This window comes from Saccostrea echinata, unplaced genomic scaffold (assembly GCF_033153115.1).
Source record: "Saccostrea echinata isolate AGI-Se365-2 ecotype Australia unplaced genomic scaffold, CSIRO_AGI_Sech_v1 ptg000045l, whole genome shotgun sequence".
Taxonomy (NCBI): Eukaryota; Metazoa; Mollusca; class Bivalvia; order Ostreida; family Ostreidae; genus Saccostrea; species Saccostrea echinata.
The window spans coordinates 1,966,672-1,989,928 of NW_026889794.1; the positions used below are offsets into that span (position 1 = coordinate 1,966,672).

A 23,257-nucleotide genomic window follows, 5' to 3' on the forward strand; every position below is an offset into this window, starting at 1 on the left:
GTCTGCTTTGATACAAATTACAGAACTGTATTGTTAGTACTCCAGATAGCTATAGTGGTCTCCGAGTGGAAACCAACAACATCACTATAAGGAGGTCAACATTACCGCTACATTGTGATAAATTTCAACTCATTACCGCTACATTTTCTCAAATTTTCGGGCGATCATTACCGCTACATTTTTTCAAAAGGACTAATGCCGAAAACAACTCATTACCGCTACATACGTAGAAAAAAGAACTGAAAACAAAATATGACAGTGGCGAAATTACAAGACAACAGCGAGTATGTCAAGCAAATGGCATTCAAAGCTTTACCAATTGTCTAAAGAAATGTAAAGACTGCATGTGTGTTTTATCTTTGGACAGTGCTTGATTTTAAACTTTTTAAAATGTTTTATGAAATAAAGTAGATTTTAAATAAAAAATGAAAAAAAACCCATCCTGTTCAAAGTCCTACTTTCACCTCAGGGGAAACAGGTCTTATTCATGTATATGTTGTACTGTACACGCATAAGACGCTGGCGAACGAAAGAGGCAATGTAGCGGTATCATGTATACTTTAAAATGCATAGGGGCTTGTCTTCAGGATTGTTAAAGGTAAAATAAATTTTAAGAAATTTTGAGTCTACTTTAAATACACTTAAAAGTTGTTCAAATAAAGATTCTGACACTTTCAGTCAAGAAAAAACACGTTTTTTAGGTGCGGTACGTCTTTTTTCAACGTGGTTTTTCTTGACTGAAAGTGTCAGAATCTTTATTTGAACAACTTTTAAGTGTATTTAAAGTAGACTCAAAATTTTTTAAAATTTATTTTACATTTAACAATCCGGAAGACAAACCCCTATCTTAAAATGTAGCGGTAATGTATCCTTTTTGTAGCGGTAATGCATGTAGTGGTGATGAAAATTTTGAAAATGTAGCGGTAATGATACGCACCCAGCTATAGCTACACTGTAGGCGTGCAGGTGCCGTAACGAAATCGAAAAGCCCCCCCCCCCCTTTCCAGGGTTTTGTCTTGATTTGATTTTAAGACTATACATTTTTTCCCTATGTTTCGGATTGAGTGAAATTCGTGAAAAACGGAGAGCTTCTTAATTAAAAGCTTGCAATTTCACTTTCATACGAACGCAGTTTTGAAATCCAGATATTTGAATAAATTAGACCCGATCCAAAGCCCAGTATAGATTCTTCTTAAGTAACAAGATCGAAAAGCCCCCCTTTTTTTTTTCCAGGTTTTTTTCTTGAATTGATTTTATAAAATTAAATATGCATATTTTTTCCCATGTTTTGGATTGAGTGAAATTCGTGAAAAACAGAGAGCTTCTTATATAATTAAAAGCTTGCAATTTCACTTGTTAGCATTATTCATGCAAACGCAGTTTTGAAATCCAGATATTTGAATAAATTAGACCCAATCCAAAGCCTAGTAGATTCTTCTTAACTAGTAACAAGATCAAAATCTCCCTCCCCCTTTTCCAGTTTTTTGTCTTGAATTGATTTTAAAAATTAAGCATATTTTTTCCTATGTTTCGGATTGAGTGAAATTCGTGACAAACGGAGAGCTTCTTGTATAATTAAAAGCTTGCAATTTCACTCTTTATCGTTATTCGTGCGAACGCAGTTTTGAAATCCAGATATTTGAAATTTGACCCAATCCAAAGCCAAGTAGATTCTTCTTAAGTAACAAGATCGAAAAGCCTCCCCTTTTTTTCCAGGTTTTTATCTTGAATTGATTTTAAAAATTATGCATATTTTTCCCTATGTTTCGGATTGAGTGAAATTCGTGAAAAACGGAGAGCTTCTTGTATAATTAAAAGCTTGCAATTTCACTTGTAAGCATTATTTATGCGAACGCAGTTTTGAAATCCAGATATTTGAAATTAGACCCAAAAGCCAAGTACATTCTTCTTAACGGTACAGTGCAAAGCCCCACTTGGCACACCACGGCCTAAAGTGGAGGACAATGCACCCCTAGCCCTCTACTCTGCAAGTTTTCAAGTCTTATGGTTTTGAAATGTTCTGTCGATAAAACTTTTGATATAGACTATCATTTATTTATTAGTGAACTATAATTTTTATCCCATTCACGAAAAATGCTAACTTTGAAAAAAATGATATACAGCTTCTTTGGCTTAAACTAGTGAATTTCATGGCCCCTGGGTCAGGGGTTCTAGTGTTAGGGCGGGGCTCTAATGATTATATGGTAAAAATGCATTAATTTTTTGAAAATCTTCTCCTCTGTTCCTGGTTATTAAACCTATGAACTAGATACATAGTTATGATAAGGAAGGATGCCTCTTCCAAAATTGTGAATTTCTTGGCTCCTGGGTCAGGGGTTCTGGTGTTAGGCGGGGCTCTAATGATTATATAGTGAAAATGCATTAATTCTTTGAAAATCTTCTCCTCTGCTCCTGGTTATTAAGCCGATGAACTAATTACATAGTTATGATGAGGAAGAGTGCCTTTTCCAAAATTGTAAATTTCATGACACTGGGTCAGGGGTTCTAGTGTTAGGACGGGGCTCTAATGATTATATTTGTGAAAATGCATCAATTCTTTGAAAATCTTCTCCTCTGCTCCTGGGTATTAAACTTATGAACTAAGCACATAGTTATGATGAGGAAGAGTGCCTCGTCCAAAAATTGTGAATTTCATAGTATCTGGGTCAGGGGTTCCTTGGGGGGGGGGGCTTATTTATTATTTACTGAAAATAAATTAATACGATTCGCCTTCCGGACGAAGTTTGTTGGGAACGGAAATTACATTTATCTGAGCTAAACATAACAGGCCCATAAACTGAAAACAAATTTTGATGAATATTCTATTTAACAAACATGTCGTACGTTTGTGTAAATATTCAAATAAAAAATGATGAAAAATTTGTTTTATTTTCAAAAATTATTTCAAAAGTAAAAAAAGCCTGATATTTTTACTAAACAATTTATGGTCTTGAAATGCCTTCAGTAATTCGGACGCTTCATTAATCCAAACGATTTTGTTGTATTTCATAAAATCATTCAAAAATTAGATTAGTTTGCAATTTTTACTAAACAATTTATGGTCTTGAAATGCGTTTCAGTAATTCGGAAGCTTCATTAATCCGGACGATTTGTTCGGGAACACAAGCGCCCGGATTAATGAGGATCGGCTGTATATGTCCCCCCAATTCTGTTACCTGGGAGCTAAAGTTGTCCATGTAGGCGTCCTTCTTCCCATTTTTATTTTCGAGAAGACCCTGTTTACTATAGTCATCAGATTACATTAAATATGAAACTTTACTATGAATAAGATAAGACATAATTGTCGAGCATTCATGATTAACAAAATGAAGATTTATCTGCTTCCCATTTCACAATCACAGATTGTTTTTGTTCAAACAAAAAATCATTTAATGATCACATGTCACAGTTCTCTGGATCGCTTTAATCCTTAAATGACAAAACTGAGGGTATACATTTTTTATACCCCCCTCCCGTTTCGCTAGTCGAATTATACGATCTGATAGCCTGTGTACCATGCATCTTAAATTCTTAAATATGGTTGCCAAATCTTTAAGACGGCGAAATTTCAAATTAAATTTTCGTATGAAAAATCTCCACTAGCATGCAAATTTTCATGTTCAGTAAAATTTAAGCTGTCGCTTGAAAGCATGCAAGACATATTGACATCCAGATGGCGCTTTGCATAGGAACGAGCTTTGTCAACCGAAAATTTTACCAACACAGCGGCGACGAGATGAAGAGCTGTATTCTGTAAAAGAAAAAAAATAATAAAATAAATCCTGCATACTTCTAAAAAAATAATTCGATTAAATCTTTTGTTATTAATTACATTAAAAAATGAATAGGTTTTTTTTTTAATAAACAGAGATAGTGCTTTTTGAATGAAATATATTTTTTTATCATTCAAAAGTACTAAAAATACATAGTTAACATTATGGTGAATAAACAAAACATATCAAAACCACAGGTCTTGTACACGTACTTACCGTGTCATCACCATATTGACCAAACTCCTGCATGTATTCGTAAACATTCCAATTCAAATTTTCCCTAGCAATAGAACAGAGAATAGATTTTTCTGCAGCACATATTTTCCTAGCAACACATCTACGTCTAGTTTGGCTGCATGTTGACTCGATGACGTAATGGACACCGTCTGCAGTTTTTGCAAAAACAACACGTGTTCCATGTCCTGTTCTTTGAAGCAGCCCTGTTGCTCCTTCCACTGTTTTTCTGCCGACGTAGCGTGCTCCACGCCCAGTTTGCAGAGCAATGTTTGAAGTGCATTCCAGAGCATTTCGCACACATGTCGCAGATCTATATCTTAGTCCTTGGAACGAATCGACAATATTACCAATTCCCGTGTTTGTGGATTCTGCAGACGTATCCAGAATTAATGAGTTATCATGTCTTGATAACTGCAAACTATTGCCTGCACTTTGATCAAACGACAATCCATTTTCCCGCGCAAATGTACTTTCTGTACTGTCCTCTTGGAATGAGGTTGGATGATTCGAAGATCCAATATTACATAAAAATAGAGGGTCCTCGCAATCATTCTTGTCTGAGGTTGACGTATGGAATGTAATTGACGTTGATTTACCTACAGACTTCCGCTTTTCTAACGTTGGTGGGTCCCTTGAAAAACCATTTTGTTTGTATACTTGCATGTTTTCGTTACCGTAGCGCGGGACTTGGAGTTCCAAGGGTGATCCCAAATTGTCACACGAAGCGTCAACAAAGGGATCCTTGGACGATCCGTTCAGATTAGACTGGTAAAATGAGTGCGGATCAGACTGGACGAAAGTTGAAGAATGTTGAGGTGGCCCAAGATCTGTTAAACAATCGATGTCCTCCATTAGTACACCGTCACGAATGTTCTGTTTGAAGTTCTTTGGCGGAGTTCGATAATATTTTCTGGGAACATTGGGTTTCTCGTTTTGTGTTCTTCTATAAGATTTAATTTTGTCGTGACGATGCTCTAGTACAGTTTGGTTTCACATACAACAGAGAATCAAGAAGTTCTTCAGGGAGGTCCTTTGCTTGATATTCTTCTAGTGCTTTTTTGTTCCTCTTCCGTCCTTTTTCTCCCTGGCGAAAGTTTGGATCTTTGTAGTTGTCTAATCGAACCTTGAGTGTTTCAACAGATCCATCCCGGTGCTTTCTGACAAACAGACGAATTTTCCTTGAGCCCTTTTCTCGCCTGTCTTGATCAGCCACTTGTGTTGGACATTTGATTCTCGTTGCATGTATTCTTTTCACAACAATACCTCTCAAATTCGCAGGATTTTTACGAACTTTAGTGCTTTTGTCCCCGACCTTGATTTTATCTGTAAAAACGCCATATTTACTTATATTCAGGGTAAAATAGCATCTGACTCAGTTTTCAATTGGATAATTATTTTCACTGATTCTTATTAATTCAAGAGAACCACTACGCGGTTTATATTTAAAGCGTAAATTTACTCGCCTGCTCTGAAGCGTTGGTTCAAGATGCATATGGCCAACAGACACAAGAAAAACAACAGTCCCAAGAGACACCCGACAGCAGCTGGAAGGAAATGTGAATGTCCTAGATCTGAAACCGGGAAGTCAGACTATTGGTACATACGTGGATATACATGTAGCCACGCCGGTATGTCATTTATATATAGTATCCAATAGCACCCCCCCCCTACCCATCCCCACCCTCCGAAGTACCCTTCCCCTATAGGAAGAAGGTTTATTATCATGTGAAATTTGCATTTACTTCCACCTATAGTAAATTCAAAATTTGCAATCCGATAATTGTTATTTTTCCCGCTAAATCACATTCGTTTGAAATTTACGCGAAGAGCATTTTAAATATAATGGAACCCTTGTAAAATTGATAAGACTACCAGTATCAATTATTTCATTTTGATGAATTGTGATTTTGTGAACAAAAATATTGTAGATTAAAATTTTAAGAGGGGAGGATATTTCCTATAGACTTAACAGTTTCGGACGGGAGACTTATTATATGGCATTTATTCCTAGGGGGAAGGGTTACTATTTAGTAAATATTGTAGGGAAAGGTTTGCTATGTGGAAGATTCACTATATACGACACCAGCAAATATATCAATTTTTTTCGCATTTTCAAAATTATTTACGTATTGACGACGGTCATGAATAAAAATTAACTGTTTTATTTTGGTCATGAATATAAAATAACACCCCCAAATCATCGGAGTTTTAAAAAAATGAATTTCTGATAAAATAAATACTCAAACTTATAAAAGAAAAGAAAAGTATTTTGTGTATGTATTTCTTCATAATTAATCAACCAATCAAGATGAGGCGGTTCGAAATTTTTTTAAGGCATTAAATATTTGAAATGATTACTTGAAAAGTCGACCTTATACCTAAGAATGAAGAATTTCTCTCTGATGGTTGGTGATCATCGTCGCATAACAAGCAGATTGGTAATTTCTCCACCCCAAATACGGCATAGAACAGTTTCTCGCCGATGTGATGTGTGTCGATGTGTTCCTCCTCAGAAAGGGCATGACATAATCTAGTAAAAAGTGATACATATGATTTATTAACTTAGTATGGTTTAAAAGATTTCAATAATGGGACTTTTCACGAATTAATCTAAGTTTTGTGAACATTTTTTTATTGTGAATATGAAACACGTGTATGAAAATGACAAACTTGAAGTGTTGAATTCGAAAGCTACATTCTATATAAAAATGAAGAAGACTCTTGGGAGGGATGGGTGGGATCCTCTTGCAACGGGACATGTACGTAGAAAATACTCTGAGTCTTGTACATGCATGCACACAGTATTTTCATACAAACTGTTCTTAAATTTCTGTGGAAATCAGTAACACACTTCATCACACAGGGATGAGATATGCTTGGTAATATTGTATTTTTCAATTTTTTAAAAAAATCTACATTCTTTTCTTATTTGTTTCATCTACGATTTCTAAAAAGTAATCAACAAATTCGTTTTAAATAAACAATAAAATCTCAACTCACCCAATCTTTTTATGCATCAAAAATATGCAAGTTATTGCTACACAAAGCCACTTTGTCATATTTTCTGGTCAATGTTTTCAACATGCTCTTCAGAAACCATCTTGTTATTTTAGATCTTCCAAGGGAATCATGACGTCAGAATCAGGGAAATATCATAACGTCATTTTGCGCGTTTAAGTAATTAACGTCACAATTAATAGCGTTGAGTTTGATGAATTTCTATCAGAAAAGAACTTATGACTATGTCCAATAATTTTAGCTGACTTAACATCTTGTCACCTAAACATTTAAAAAATGCACTCTATAAGTATCTTTTCAAAAATCTTTAAAAAAAATAAATTTCTGTATAATATATTATTATATCTATTTCAAATAAATGTAAAGAAGAGAAAAATTTGGAAAACCAAAGTCTGGTCTTAATTTTAGTTCTATTGTAAGACGGGGCCCCGGGGCCTGTTTTACAAAAGAACTTACGAAGAACTTGCAAAATTAATGATTCTGTTTAAAATTGCTAGCGTAAAAGCATCTTTCTACATACTATTTAAAGATATTAAAACCATTTTCTATTGAATGTAAATGATAAAGTTTTAGCAGAATTAAATTTTGGTCTTGTGACAAAGGAGTGAACATTGTCTGCACTTCTCAGCAGGCCCGTAGGAAGCAATTTCAGTTTCGGGGGCACAGCCATACATTTTCAGTTGAGGGGGCACTATCAACTACCAAAAATTTCTTGACAAGCAAGAAAAAAAAAAAGGTCATCAGACGTTTTTATTGAGGGGGCACAAGCATATAGTAGCTATGTTTTCTATTGTAATCTATATATCGGCAAATTATTGGGGGGGGGCAGCCCCCCCCCCCCCCCCGGTTCCTACGGCCATGCTCAGTTATATCTTTAATTAGAATGGATCAAATCCACAGGGTAAGCCTCTTTGAATCTCGAACCCAAATTTAGGTTAAAACAAGATGTGTTTATGAAACACTGATGCCCCCTTATGGCAACTTATAGCAAAGGTTAAACTTCATCAAATGCAAATCAATTTAATAGTTGGTACCTCAATTAAGGTCTTGTCTCGAGGAATATACCTGTGAAATATGAAAGCCCTAGCAACTACCATTGAATAGATATGGAAAAGTAAGTAAATCAAACATCAAGCTCTAGGTCAAATGGTCAAAATTAATGGTGCCCAAGGAAAGGCCTTCTCACAAGAAATACACATGTGAAATATGAAAGCCGTAGCACCAAGTTTTTGCGGACAGACAAACAGATAAACAGCTAGACAGACGGACGGACAGGGCAAAATTTATATACCCCCGAATCTTCGATACGGGGGCATAAAAAATATTTTTATATACATTAACTAAGTACTGTCGAATTAAAAATTTATCTCGAATTTTCAGAAGTCTTGATTTTTTTTTTGGCATATCGATGTTAGATTGTAATGATTTACCTGTTTATGTTTATGTAAATGTATACTCTGATATCTAACACCGATATGTACTCGTATACTAAATTAATTATTTTAAATTTGGAAATTAAGTGGAATTATTGTCCCCCGCTTTCGCGAAAGCAAGGGGACATTAAATCTCATTCGTCTGTCCGTCTGTCAGTCTGTCAAAAAAACTTTAACCTTGGTCATAACTTTTGAATGAGAAGAGATACGGCTTTCATATTTCACATATACATTACCCATGACAAGACCTTTCCAAATATACTATGGTTTTTGACCCCGTGACCTTGAAGTTTGACCTACTTTTAAAAAAAATTAACATTACTTTAGATAGGACTTTCGCATTACAGATGTATGTTACCTGTGACAAAACCTTTCTAAATATACTATGATTTTTGACCCCGTGACCTTGAAGTTTGACCTACTTTTCAAAAATGATATCTTTCCTTATAACTTTTGATTGAGAAGAGATAGGAGACTTTCATATTTGAAATGTACATTACCTGTGACAAGATGTTTCTGAGCATGCTATGATTTTTGACACCTTGACCTTGACTTTCATGTTTGACGTTTTCAAAAAAAATTAAATTTGGTGATTACTTCTGAATAACACATGATAGGGCGTTCATATTTGGCACAATATGCCATAAATAATTGCATCCCATCCACTAAGACACCGAAAGCGGGGGACCACAATTCTTTGAATTCGCTTGTTTTAATTGCATGTACTGCAGTTTTACAGTTTTTTTTTCAGTGAAAAATTGATCAGCTGTAACACACTGACATTACAAGATGAGCATATACAGTTTCCTCTTTTAACTTGACTTTCGGTAAACACAATGACTTTATGACTTAAGGAAATTAAACCTGCATTGAATATTAACCTCGTAAATAACTACATGTATAAAACGGGGAAATATCAATGGTACAAGTATTCTATATTATCAAAAGAAGCGTTACACGGAAGCTATTCTAAAAGGAAAGTAGTGCTTTCTTTCTACCATAGAAAAGGATTAATAATTTTCTGGCATATGTTTTGGTTTTGAAAATGAAGAAAGTGCCGCGATTGTAGTGTGACAATCATTTGTATTACTTGATAAGGTGAATTGCATGCTTATTTAAATAGGTGCAACATTAATAGGTCTTTTTAAGGAATAAGAAAGTTGATGATTTTTTTAAAGATTTTTTGTTAACAAATATCGAGTTTTCTTTTTTAGATATTGTTTGGTGTGGTAATTTTTATTTATAAAGAACAAGATACGAAACGACCAGCATTTGCCCTAAAAATTGATATACACTAATATTAACTTCTGTCAAAATATCGTCTTGTTGAATAAGTTACCGCAAAGCGAATTCATTAAGACCCTTTAACGATGCTGTTATTTTTTTTTTATGTACGACGTTACAATATTTGATAGGTTAACTTCCCCGTCTTTTGTTTTGATACTCTAAAGATATATTATTGAAAGTCTTGTATTGAAACATTTTATGAATACCTGCCATGTTTCTTACGTCACTTGCAACTTAAGCCATTTTTTTAAATTCATATTTTGTTCAAATAACTTTTGTTCTCTATTCTCAATGAATTTGAGTTTAAACATTAAATTATCAGATTTCTGCAATTTTGACTAAAAAGCAATGCTAATAATTCAAGCATATAAATGTTCCATACTTTTCTTGTCTAGCTCATAGTTCATGTCCTATATACATGTATTCAGGGCAATTTTGTCCGTAACGATGGAAATCAAAGCTTACACATTTAAATCCATGTTATAATTTGAATTATATGAATGGATTGCAATGGGCACTAAAAGTGCCATTAGAATTTTGCAATATATACCCCGCATTTATAACATAGCAGTTTTTTTTTCAAATTATTTATAGATTGTTATGGAATCTCAGAGGGATTCAGATGATTATGAACGCCCCTTATCGTGTGGCAAGTGTGAAAAACACGTACAATTTGTGTGTGAGCCATGTGACAGCAGTTTCTGTAACACGTGTGTAGGGGAACACATCTCTAACAGGAACAGTGGAAGTCATGACGTCACATATCACAAAACATACCGGGAAAAACTACGAAAGGTACAGAACAATGACCGATACTTGTAATCAGAATCCTGTAACTTGTAATTGATTTGAATTTACATTTACCCTTACTAATACTTCCGGAGTCCTCGGTCGTCATCGTTATGGCCGGTGGTCGTGATGTAAAAGTGTTGATGATTTAATCAAGGGCAATTTCAGGATTTCCAGTTGGGATGGGTGTGCAATTTCTTTTTAAAAAATATGACCAAAATATATCACTAATTCAATATTTTTAGTTATCAATCTGATTAAAAATCAGATCCTCGATCCGCTCCTCTGAATCAGAGGAGCGGATCGAGGATCTGATTTTAATCAGATTGTGTAGTTAATATGGTACATTGGCATAACCGCATAAGTTTTTTAATTTAACAGGGCACTGGGTGATCCTCTTTCAGTATATATCTGGTAATTTTAGAAATAGTCAGTGTCGATTTACCATGGTCAGATTATATGATAAAAGGCTCCAGCTTGAGAAAGTTTTAAAAAATAAAGAAAGGGAGAAAGAGAAAAAAAACTATCCGACAATTTTCAACATTAATCATTTATCTCATCTGAGAAATTCAACTTTCTATATACATGTATATATATAGCTTATCTACCTGTACATAATTCTTAACTTATTCTCAGTGATTATATATGTGTTTTTTTTTGTTTTTTTTTTAATAAGATGAATAAAAATAAAAGAAAAGAAAGCGTACCAGTTATAAAATGTGTCGTGGATGGTTGGCAAATGAGCGGGAAAACAAGCATGATCCAAGCGTACATCGACGGCAAGTGTCCCAAGTTTGAGAGCATTCACCCCACAGTCCACGAAATCCACACCATTGATATACAACACCAGGGTAGAGAAGTCTGTATTCATTTATACGACATCCCAACTTGTGAATTCTATGACGGGCTCAGAAGAGTTATCCTACAGGAATTGACATATGACGTCATCCTCCTTTGCATTCCTATTGATTTCGTGAATTTGGAAAGAGAATCAAAAATTGTAAGTCATTTTAAAATGTTGAGAAATAAATGATAAAAAATAATTTATCGTCGCGAATATCTAACCTTTTGTTTTCTTACAACTGAAACAAAATGTATAAATTTACACTTATCTTTCTTTGTCCTTCCTGCAGCGTGACCAGTCCTCTAGAAGCAAAACCTTTGTGCTATTATATTGATATGAATACTTGTGTACAAACTGTTTGATCATTGTCATAACCCCCCCCCCCCCGGAAAGTTATTCCTTTTACTGTGAAATCACAAAATTTCGTGGGGGGTTAATTTTTGTTGTTTTCGAGGTATGGAGAGACCTACGATTTTAATACCACCACGAAATGTAATTCATATGTCTAAAAAGGCTACTAAGCATTCTCCAACCACGTAATCAAATCCCCACGAACGAATATTTTTTCTCAAACCTCGAAAATTTGACCCCACGAAAATATGTGATTTTACAGTATTTACATTTTTACTCGATCCTTGATTCAGATATTAACGTTATTTTTTATTCAATAATTAAAATATTACATGTAAGTCTGCAAGCCGCGTCCAGTGTATTACAAAGCCACGCATAGCGAGAAGTGAGTTCTATCGCGCGATAGAGGCGATTGCGTTATTTGTAGTTTTATCTCGGACAAAGACATTTGAAAATGTAAATATTTATATAGAAATATAATCAGTTTTCTTATTCTCCTCAGCTGTTGAAGGATTTGCACAATTGTATTCCTGTTCCACCTCCAGTCATTGTCATCGCCACAAAAATAGATCTCCGTGAAAAAGCAGATGGAGGACGGAAGCGGAAGTTGTTGACATCAGAGGAACTACGCCACTTCGCTCGAACTATAAATGCCGTCAGTTATTTTGAGTGCTCTGCAGTTCAAAATGTGAGCATGTGATTGTTCATCCTCACAATGTTAGGTGTCCTGAGTCCACTCGTGGTGTGTGTTCAGGACTCCTGACATTGCGAGTATGGTGATTATTCTTTCTCCAGATTTATGTCAGTCACCTATTGTTGTAGGTTGTATTTTAGAACTCGTTAAGGACTTTCTATAACTAATGAAAAATATTTTTTTGGACTTTGAGAAAGTTATATGGCGGAAAGAAATAAATAATGAAATTATGCCATCTTTAAAAAAAATTGTTTGTTTGCCCTCTCCCGACCGATTGGCTAAAAATGGCCCGACTCAAAACTTTTTTTAACCTCTGTGAAACGATATTTTTTCCCTTTATATTCCTGAATTTTCTCATTTCGTCAACATGTATTTTTAAATTTTTTAGAAAAAAATTCCCGCCTACCTATCAACCCATTTTTTTTTAACCCTGAGTCGGGAGAGGGCAAACAAACATTATTTTAAAGAAGGCCTTATCTTGTTCATATTTAAACGGTGCGTGCCTTTTATTTTTTTTATAGGAAAAATCTTCAAAGACAACGAAGTACTGATAAACAAAATATGAAAAAAAGGCAAATTTCTGTTGAAATAAAATTTTCTCATTGAAATGTTAAATCGAGAAATAAAAGACTCTGCAGTACATTTCTTATTACAGGAGAGCTTTGAAGATATTCTTCAAGAAATAGCAACTATCTACTTTACGCCTGGCAAGCTGACAAGGGACAGGCACGATAGACAACATGAACACTGTCTATTAATGTAGAGGTCTTCATAAACACTGTCAGTGGGGGACTTCAAGGGCACCTGCTAGAACATCGTGTTGTTCTTTTTTACCCTAGATTGTTTGAATATGTAAAGACACAATACATATTTAGTTTAAATCTCTGTTTTATACATGTATGTGTTACTTATTATGATTTATCCAAAAAAAAGTAAATCGATATGACTTTTTATCTCTGTGTTTTTTTTTCTCCTTTAAGTTACAATTTTTGAGAACACTTCAACATGTTGAAGAGTGCTGAGATATATGTGGGGATAGGGGTATGGCCTGAGTTTTTGCCCAATGAAAAACAAAATTTATGCCGAATGGTAGCAAAAGCAACCAACCAAAGAAAACTATACCAGGAAAAGTGGGATTCGTATAACACGGACGTTATCCTTCACTGCATATCAAAGGTATAAAAGTGTACTCTCCATTCTAAATTTGTTAATAAAATTATATACATAAATGTACATATCTCCTTGTACTACATGCGTCATTTACCAGTTGAAATGAGAATGTCTATAATTATGTACATTTCACAAAATTTGTCCTAAAGGTATCAACTTATCAATCTCATGCTGGCTAAAGGGTGGGAAATAGGGTGGGTTGAGTTATTTAAGCGTACCTGAAATTACAATTACGAGAGTTGTTCGGAAAGTTCGTGGACTATGCCAATCTTTGTTATACTATCTCAAAGACATTTAAAATGAGCACATTATTATATGTAAAAATATTTATTTTGTTTAAGTGTGAAGTTTCATTCCATGTGATTTAATAGAATTCATGTTATTTAATTTTAAAATCAACACGTTTTGTAACCACGGAGCAAACACTCAACAACACTGTAACGTCAAAAACATACCGATATGAGGTTCTTAAAAATACTATATCCCTATACATTTCACACAGTATTGCCAAATACCAGGGCACTCATTAAAAACGTTTCTCTATCACTTGAAATCTATTTTGCTAACAATTGTCCCAGTAGCATTATTTTGTTTGTCAATGTTATATTTTTTTCACTGCATAAGTGTGCTTTCACAAGATCAGCATCTGTGAAGCGCCAAACTCTTAGCATGACGTTACAAACTTTTAATGTTTTTGAGAAGATTTTTACAGATAATCCGTTTTCTCAGAGAACACCATCGTCTAAGCAGAGTAGTCTATCATTCAAATACCGCTTGTACCGTGTACACACACATGCATGGCTCGCTTTTGACATATTTCCTCCTTCCTCCGGCATTTTCAGAGTTTCATATGGAGTTTTCCAGAGTACAACACAAAATTGTATGATTAATTGCTGCTCCATGACGTTCTACGACGTCATCTTTTTGGGCTTTATCAATGAGGACTACCTATCTTCTGAAACTGATTTCTTTTCAATGAAGCAATTAAAATATGAAGTCATAATTTGGAATTAGAAGAGATGAAACAATTCTTAATTTGAACGTGTAGAATTTTTCCGATTTTGTTTCATTTTACAGAAGATATGACCTCAGACATCATGGACATTATTTAGTGTCTTGATTGTAAATTACGAAATTTTGACCTGCTCCGTGATCCGATTTTCTCATTTTTTCAAAAGTCTAAATAAGTTTGAAATAAACCATGATATTTTAAATTTTTTTAATACCCATCATTTAAATTTACTGTTGAAATATTTCTTCCAAATTTGGATATTCATGTAATATGACGTTAAGTAAAAAAGTTATGACGGTAGTCCACGAACTTTCCGAACAACCCTTGTATATACGACATTTTGAATCCTAAGAATCCCCCCTCTCCAAATTGGATCCACCCTCATTTAGACCAGGAATCTATATACTAGAGTAGTATATAGGTCCCTGTTTAGACATTATAATACGAGAAAGTATCCAACTCAGTCCTTTTTTTAAATATAAAAAAATTAAATAATGAAATTTTGCGTGTTTCCACATATTTGTACATCATATGTAGATATTCCGTAATTGTCACCCTGGTAATATCAAAACTGTTTGTATGAAATTAGAAATCTAATTAAAATTGGATGTTCCAAATCCGCTACCCTTCTCAAACATCGTTTGAGAAGCGGTACCTAGCGGATACGGAACATCTAATTTTAATTAGATTGTGAACTTAGAAGCTAGTCCTTGGCTAGCGGAGACGTTAACAACATAATATTTAAATCTGCATTTGCAAAGAGAGAGAGAGAGAGAGAGAGAGAGAGAGAGAGAGATTAAATTGTTAAATACGGAAATCACATGTCCAATCTTGTTAGCGTTGATTTTTCGCTTTCAAGTTCATGCTTCCGGTTTGACTTTGGACCCAGAATGTGTTGACAGAAGCTGAGAAGGATGCCGTTATACTTAAAACACTCTAAAGAGCAGTTTTGTGCTGTTACAGATTCATCTGAGAGTAAATAAATTGCCCTAATAAATATTTAAAAAATTTCAATACTTTTCTAAAGCAAGGAACGAATGTAAACTATATTTTTATCGGTGATCAAATCAAAACATTTCATTGGTAACATAGTTTGTTTACATGTGATGCAAAGTCATGTGAATTCAATTATTACATGTGGATATTGAAAAGGAGGGGAACATCCTCTCGATGTCTATTCAAGTGGATGAAGATGACAGGCCAGTGTCGTACACGGTATGCGGTGCTTTTTACGCTGTTCTTTGCAGTAACAGTCTTTCTCTATTCCTTGGGAGCTGTAGCAAACCGAATTTCTGATGTGCATGTGTATATACAAAAATCTGTGGACTGTGAAACTGATGGATACTTACAGCTTAAACTTCTGAAGCATGTTGGATTTAAAACACGATTGTCAGATGACCCTGAAGTGTGCATGAATGTGGTAAGGGATGAATTGTTGATCATTTAAGTTAAAACAATGTATTTTATATGGCTGCTTAAACTGGACTCCTTTTCTATATACACATTTTATGTTTACTGTACCATAAATAGAAGTCAGCCAAACACCTGAATCCAGTTTTGTTTTTATGGGTTTAATAGTCAAAGTTACCTTAAAAGTAAATTTAGCATAAGTTTCCATTCAGTTCATGAAAATGCACCTCTAAATGCTTTTTTCTTGTCAAGTCCAGTTTTATCTCTCTCTTTTTTTTTTTTGCTTTTGGAAGGGGAGGGGGGTCTTTTATTTAAAGATTTCATATTGCAATGAACATCTGAAAAGTGTAGAATTCAAAGTCAGTTTGACTATCTCTCTCCCTCCTTCTCTCTCTCTCTCTCTCTCTCTGAGCAGCCTGAAGATAAGCTACAGTTTACTATTAAGAGGATGTTGACCATTTTACATGATCTGTTTCTCTATAGACTCAGCTGATAACCAGTAAAGGCTATCCTTGTGAAGAACACAGAGTAACAACAGAAGATGGTTATATACTGGGGGTTCAGAGAATTCCTCATGGGAAGAAGAAACAGTCTGTAGTATCCGGGAGACCAGTAGTGTTTCTACAACATGGACTTCTGGCATCCGCAACTAATTGGGTCACCAATCTGGCAAATGAGAGTTTTGGTAAACGAAAAATATCAAGATTGCCTTTGAAAGAGAAAATTTTTCCCATGTTTATGTAATACATGTATCCTTAAAGCAAAAAATACAAGAATAAAACTTGGCAAATATATTTGATAAAAGGTAAATATGAGTGTAATTTTTGATGAGTATTTTTTTTTTAAAGTGAATATGCACTTTGTTTCAGTTTTGTAAATTGGCCAGCAGTTAAAACATATGAGCTTAATATTGTCTCTGTGGGAAACTTATATTGCTTGAAGTGTACTTTGAAATACTTCCTCATAAATGAAGGTCTAATTCAAGGGTGTCATTTCAGAAATACAGTAAATTTACACATCAATAGGTTTGAAATGGGGAAATTGTTTTAAAAAAACCCACTATACATGTAATATTTAATTATTTTGAGTGTCAATCTTTAATTATAAATGACATAGAAAAATTACTAGTCACCTTTAAATCAATGTTTATAGAAGCTAAAAATTTTATGATTATCAAATTAGTAGGAAGCAAAAGTCATACAGAGAAAGATTAATGTTGGATATCTATAGATAAAAAAAAGTTTTATTACTAATTCATTGCCCATTTGGGCATATAGAGAATAAAAGTAAGAAGGAAAAGGTTTAAAATAGGTGAAAAAGAATATTTACATACATATCTACTTTGTATATATTAAACATGTACAAGTAAACATATGACACTTGTATATATTGTGGTAAGGGGTATCAACACGATAATGACAATACATGCATCTTTAAAGCTTAATGCTTAAGTAGGATATATGAAGAGTCAGAAATATTTTATTACAAAATAACTCAGTGTAGAAGCTGGTTCATGTATATGACTGAAATTATCTCTATACTTTATATGCACATGCATTGTTTGTCACTATTGATTGTACTGAATCATTTTTAGTTTGAACTCTTTGCATGATCGTGCTTTAATTTCGAACATCTTTCAGTTTGATTAATAATGAAAAGTTTTGATAATTATGGTACATTTATTGAACTAATCTTTGTGTATATTATTTTGATTTTTTTGATTTACAGGTTTTGTGTTAGCTGATGCAGGTTTTGATGTCTGGCTCGGAAACTCTAGGGGGAACACTTACTCTAGAAATCATGTGAAGTTGTCTCCAAAAGAGGATGCATTCTGGGCTTGGAGGTATAAGTATTGTTATCACGCACATGTACATATGATTTGCTCTATTATTTTATTTAGACCACACAAACTCATTTTTTAGATTCTTATCCTAATTTGCAGATGACATGGGGTGGATGGGTGGATTTTAAACAAAGCATTATTTCAGCTTTATAATGACACAAATTGCATGAATTTCAGTAATACTAATCCATGTATATGTTCTGTCTCTTTATTTTCCATTCTGAATTCTTTTTTTTGCAATGTTTTATATAACCCAATTTTAAACTAAAAAAAATGAGGAAAAAGATTGAAGTAATACACAGAGAGGGACAGACAGGGTTGAGAATCTAAAAAAAAATGATTTTGTCCTATCATACTTATAGTTAGATAATATTAACAAATTGATGAAGTATGTTGCAAACTTTAAACCATTTACAATTTTTTCAGCTGGGATGAGATGGCAAAGTATGACATTCCAGCAGTTATTGATTACGTTCTACAAAAGACCGGGGAACGGCAGCTATACTTTATCGGCCACTCACAGGGAACACTACAAGCATTTGCTGCTTTCTCACAAAACGCAACACTTGCCAAGAAGGTTTGTCAAACACTCTATTCTCAAATTTATTGTTCTCATTTGATTATAAAAAAATTGATCAAAAATGTACAGTTGAACTTTAGTACCTCAAACATCTGTTTCTGGAATACCATGGATATGTCAACCTTTATATCTTGAATTTTTTTCTCATCCCCATTGAGTTCAAGATAATGAGGATGACAGTATGGTTCATTATTAATATTATTAAATGTTATGCCTTTAGGTCAAGCAGTTCTTTGCTATGGGACCTGTTGCAACCATAGCACACATTGAAAGTCCCATCAAATACATGGCTATATTTACAGATGAGGTAAGAGCAGCATTTACAGAATAATGAAGGCCATCTATGCTTCTGTGTGTTCATGTATTTCAAAGAGATAATGGTTTTAATAAATTTTCAGACAAAACCAGTTCAACTCTGTATTCTTTAAATGGAATTTTGAGCTCAACACTTAATACATCCCTTAAACACCCCCCCCCCCCTTCTCCAATATGCAGAACAAAGAGTATTAACCTTAAAAAATATTGATTTTGTTCCATAAAACTTTATCTGTAGCTGTTAAAGTGCAAAAAAAACCCTTTTGAAAATACAAGGGATGAGCAATTTTGATTTGATATAGAAATAATTCCTTACCATAACCTTAAATTCTCTCCATGCCAGAAAGTGCATATAAGGCCGTAATAAATGGAATTCACCATTTGTTACCAGGGAATGAAAAATCACTTCACCGTGTGAATTCATTAAATGCTGTATTTTACTGTAGGGTTCAGGTTGTATGACAGTTTTGTTGTTTATTCCACAGCTTCTCTATGGTTTACTAGGACGGAGAGATTTCCTGCCCAGTGACTGGATATTTAAGGTGCTGGGGAGTACAATTTGTAAGGAGAAAATTACAAGCATCATCTGTACGAATGTCATCTTCCTTCTGGCAGGATATGACACTAGCAACCTCAATGTGGTAAATTTCTGATAAATCATCACTTTTATTGGTCATTTTACAATATTGGATAGAATAAATATTGTAAACCAAATTTTAGTTGCTTGTGAGAAATATCCACAAGTTTCGTGACCTTCTTTTACTCTCAAATATACTTCATGTGTGAACCATTTTGATATATTGATATGTGTATTTCTGTAGATTGTTTCCTCAGACCTGAAAATGACATAGTCGAGGATAGATTTCAAACTGACAAATTACAAAGGAAAATTGTCGCAAACAATAGTTGGTTTATATTTATTTAATGCAATTTCTTTGCACTGTTGCCAAAAAATTTATTTTCCAGTAATTTTTCAGACTCGTCTTCCAGTGTATGTATCACATGCCCCTGCTGGAACATCTATGCAAGACATGGTCCACTTTGCACAGGTAGATTATCTTTCTTATGATTTTTTTATGCCCCCGTAATAGAAGATTCGGGGGCATATAGTTTTTGCCCTGTCCGTCCTTCTGTCTGTCTGTTTGTCCACAAAAACTTTTAACCTTGCCCATAACTTTTGATTGGTTGGAGCTATGGCTTTCATATTTCACATGTTTATTCCTTGTGATAAGACCTTTCTTTGGGTACCATCACATTTGACCTTTTGACCTTGGAGTTTGACCCACTTTTGCAATTTTTTTTTGATATTTTAACCTTGGCCATAACTTTTGAACACTTGGAGCTTGGGCTTTCAAACTTCACAAGTGTATTCCTTGTGAGAAAGCCTTTCTTTGGATACCAACATCTTATACCCATTGACCTTGAACTTGGAGTTTGACCTACTGTTGAAAAAAATTTAACCATGGCCATTACTTTTGAAAGTTTAAGCTAGGTCTTTCATACTTTGCATGTGTACTCCTTGTGACAAGACCTTTCTTTGCATACCAACAACTTTGACTTTTTGACCTTGATGTTTGACCTACTTCAAATTTGAAAAATTATAATCTTTGCCATAACTTTTGAACAGTTAGTGCTACGGTTTTCATACTTCACATATGCATTCCTTGTGAGAAGACTTTCCTTTAGATACCAACAACTTTGACTCTTTGACCTTGACCTTGGAGTTTGACCTATTTTTGAAAAACCTTAACCTTGGCCATAACTTTTGAACAGTTGGTGTTAGGGCTTTCATGCTTCACATGTATATTCCTTGTGACAAAACCTTCCTTTGGATACCAACAATTTTGGCATTGACCTTGACCTTGGAGTTTGACCTACTTTTAAAAATTTTTAACGTTGGGCGTAACATTGGAACGTTTGGTTCTAGGGCTTTTACATTTCACGATCATGTGTATCACTTGTGACAAGAACTTCCCTTGGGCACCATTTGACCTTGACCTTGCCGTTTTACTTACTTTGAAAAATCTTTAACCTTTGCCATAGCTTTCAAAGTCATGTACTAGGGCTTTCATATTTCACAGGTATATTCCTTGAGAAGACCTTTCTTTGGGTACCAACATTTTTGATTTCTTGACCTGGAGTTTGACTTGCATTTAAGAAATTTTAACCTTCACCATAAGCTGTCATACGGGGGCATCAGTGTTTCACAAACACATCTTGTTTAATCCTGCAATAAACTCTGAATCATTTTGAATCATATTTTATTGTGAACATTTAGATGTCCAGAAGTGGCCGTTTCCAGGCTTATGACTGGGGTACACCAGAGAAAAACAAGATCCATTATCATCAGGTTTGTAACATAAGACACATACATTAAAGATTGGACCATTTCTGAAAATCACTGTGTTCAATACCACAGCTAGTTCTTGGCATACATGTAGGTAAGGGAGTGAGACCTGCATACATGTATATAAGTTTGTAAATTGTATTTACTGATACTTAAGTGCAATGCAACTTAAAAGAAAAGAAATAAATCTGAGATACAAGTAATCTCAGATTACTTTTGATTACTTTTTGATAAATTTGAGATGAATTGAGATAATTTGTGATTGCCCTAACTTTACAGGCAACACCTCCCCTGTATAATGTATCTACAATGGCTACTCCTACTGTGTTGTACTGGGCTGATCACGATTGGCTGGCCGATCCTAAGGTATAAGCCAATAGCATGCTTGTTTTACCTCTTTTATTCTGTATTCACTCGTGTACAAATCCTTAGCTGTTGAAAATTATTTATACATACTCTTGAGCCAGTTAACTGCACATCATAGGTACTTAATAAACAATGTATATAGACAATTCATTGTACCAGGAAATGTTACGGGGAATTTAATTGTTACTGTATCATTTTTTCTTCCAGGATGTAGCAGCTTTACAGCAAAAAATTACCAACTTAAAAGGCAGCTATGAATTAAAATCCTGGAATCACTTAGATTTTATCTGGGGTGTAGACGCAGCCACCCTGGTTTACAAACCTATAATAAATCTGATCAAAAAAGATCTAAAGAGCTGATACATTGTAATGATAAACAGTGTACAAGCTGTTTTATAACAACAAAACTTCACAGCCTGATGCTGTGAACAAACAGTGTTATCTCATGTATCTTTGTTATGGGATTGGGTATGTTTAGTTAGAATGGAGGAAACCAAATCTTCAGATCCAAGCTAGTCATATAATATTACAGTGAAACTCTGTAATCTGACACCTGTGCAATCTGTTTCACTGTGAATACCGACATTGAATTTGATTCCTATTTTCCATGTTTTTTACACTGTGTAATCTGACACCCTGTCTATTTTGACACAAAATTTGTCTCCCAAGCATGTCAGATTAAACAGGTTTCACTGTATATAAATGTCATAAAAAGAAGATACTGCATAACTTCTTTGATTTTGAAAATGCAAATTTCAAGAAAAGTTTTTCTGTATTATATCCGTAAATTGGAAAATAATATTATAGATCTGAATGTTTTTGTTCATGCCTGCATTTGCCTTACTGTTTTTTTAATACTTGATATGAAGACTATATTATTTACTGTATATTTATACACCCCCTCCCCCTTTTTTCAAATTACTACAGTACTTCTACACTGTAGTTTCTGCAGAATTGCTGCAATGTTGAGTATTTCTGTATACAACAGTCTTTAAAGCTAAAATCTCAAATTTGTAGCATTAACAGATATAATAGGAATGAAATGAATAAAATATAACATTTAAAAAGAGTTTCTTAGTTTATTTTTTCCTTGTATGGATCTTGGAAATATTCAATGTTCAAACAAACAAGGCACTTAATATACACAAGATTGGGACCAGTACTTTACACATCTCTGATTTTATGCCCTACGATATGGGTCAAAGGAGATGGGTGAACAAGATGCGCAGAATGCAAATAGCTTGAGATACATGTACATAAAAATCATAATCAATTTATGAATTTATTTTTTAGAGTAAAGTCCTCATTATTGAAATTTATGAAATTATGATAAAACTTTTCCGAGGAAAATTTTCTCTGCAAAAATTACTTTGTTATTTAAAAAATTAAGTGGTTTTTGTGGGGTTCAAACCCAAAGCAATAAAAACCCTATCATTTTCCTCGGAGACTTACATACTGATCACTACGCTACACAGCTCTTGGTGAATTGTGGCATTTAAATCAAGTTTGTGGTATGACCCTTGACTAAATGGACTTCAAGTATTTCTCGAAAAAGATGCAAATGGTATGTCATGAAAGTGTATTTTTAAGGCATAGTGGGTCTTTGCTCCATGATTTTGTTAACCAAAAAATGTATATTTTTTTGCAAACTTTGAAAAATATGGAGCGAAGACCCACTCGTATCAAAAAATTGTGTCGTAGTACATGTATTAGAAAATGATCCTTTTTGCCCTCTCTAGAGTGTGTATGCTATTTCATAAGCAAATATAATTTAAATCTTAGTGCGAT

The 23,257-nt window shown here is 34.1% G+C and overlaps 2 protein-coding genes, 1 long non-coding RNA gene and 1 pseudogene across 4 annotated transcripts in view; 2 read left to right on the top strand and 2 right to left on the bottom strand.

Annotated features, from left to right (window-relative positions):
• Positions 1 to 23,257, top strand: part of LOC133201752 (tubulin--tyrosine ligase-like protein 12) — a 232,685-nt gene that overhangs the window by 178,049 nt on the left and 31,379 nt on the right. The window lies entirely within an intron of this gene.
• Positions 1 to 23,257, bottom strand: part of LOC133201756 (uncharacterized) — a 122,346-nt gene that overhangs the window by 77,507 nt on the left and 21,582 nt on the right. The window lies entirely within an intron of this gene.
• LOC133201582 (uncharacterized) lies at positions 3,263 to 7,135 on the bottom strand (annotated as a pseudogene).
• LOC133201748 (gastric triacylglycerol lipase-like) lies at positions 10,347 to 22,190 on the top strand. 2 transcript variants are annotated; one of them, XM_061337539.1, is made up of 12 exons: positions 10,347 to 10,543; positions 11,214 to 11,537; positions 12,235 to 12,322; positions 16,572 to 16,703; positions 17,747 to 17,861; positions 18,288 to 18,438; positions 18,662 to 18,748; positions 19,242 to 19,397; positions 19,734 to 19,805; positions 21,035 to 21,106; positions 21,383 to 21,469; positions 21,677 to 22,190. In XM_061337539.1, exons 1-12 carry the CDS (start codon positions 10,349 to 10,351, stop codon positions 21,827 to 21,829), a joined length of 1,632 nt encoding a protein of 543 aa, XP_061193523.1. In that variant the 5' UTR covers positions 10,347 to 10,348; the 3' UTR covers positions 21,830 to 22,190. The 2 variants fall into 2 exon arrangements, with proteins under 2 accessions (XP_061193523.1, XP_061193522.1); XM_061337538.1 differs by lacking the exons at positions 10,347 to 10,543; positions 11,214 to 11,537; positions 12,235 to 12,322 and adding an exon at positions 15,554 to 16,028 and having other exon boundaries at positions 16,502 to 16,703; positions 21,677 to 22,136.

What these genes read in the sequence shown, in the direction of transcription:
- LOC133201748 (XM_061337539.1), top strand. Translation starts at nt 10,349, where the DNA reads ATGGAATCTCAGAGGGATTCAGATGATTATGAACGCCCCTTATCGTGT. An exon ending in TGGAAAGAGAATCAAAAATT is followed by an intron (nt 11,538 to 12,234) that starts GTAAGTCATTTT and finishes TATTCTCCTCAG; the next exon opens with CTGTTGAAGGATTTGCACAA. An exon ending in TCTGGCAAATGAGAGTTTTG is followed by an intron (nt 16,704 to 17,746) that starts GTAAACGAAAAA and finishes TTTGATTTACAG; the next exon opens with GTTTTGTGTTAGCTGATGCA.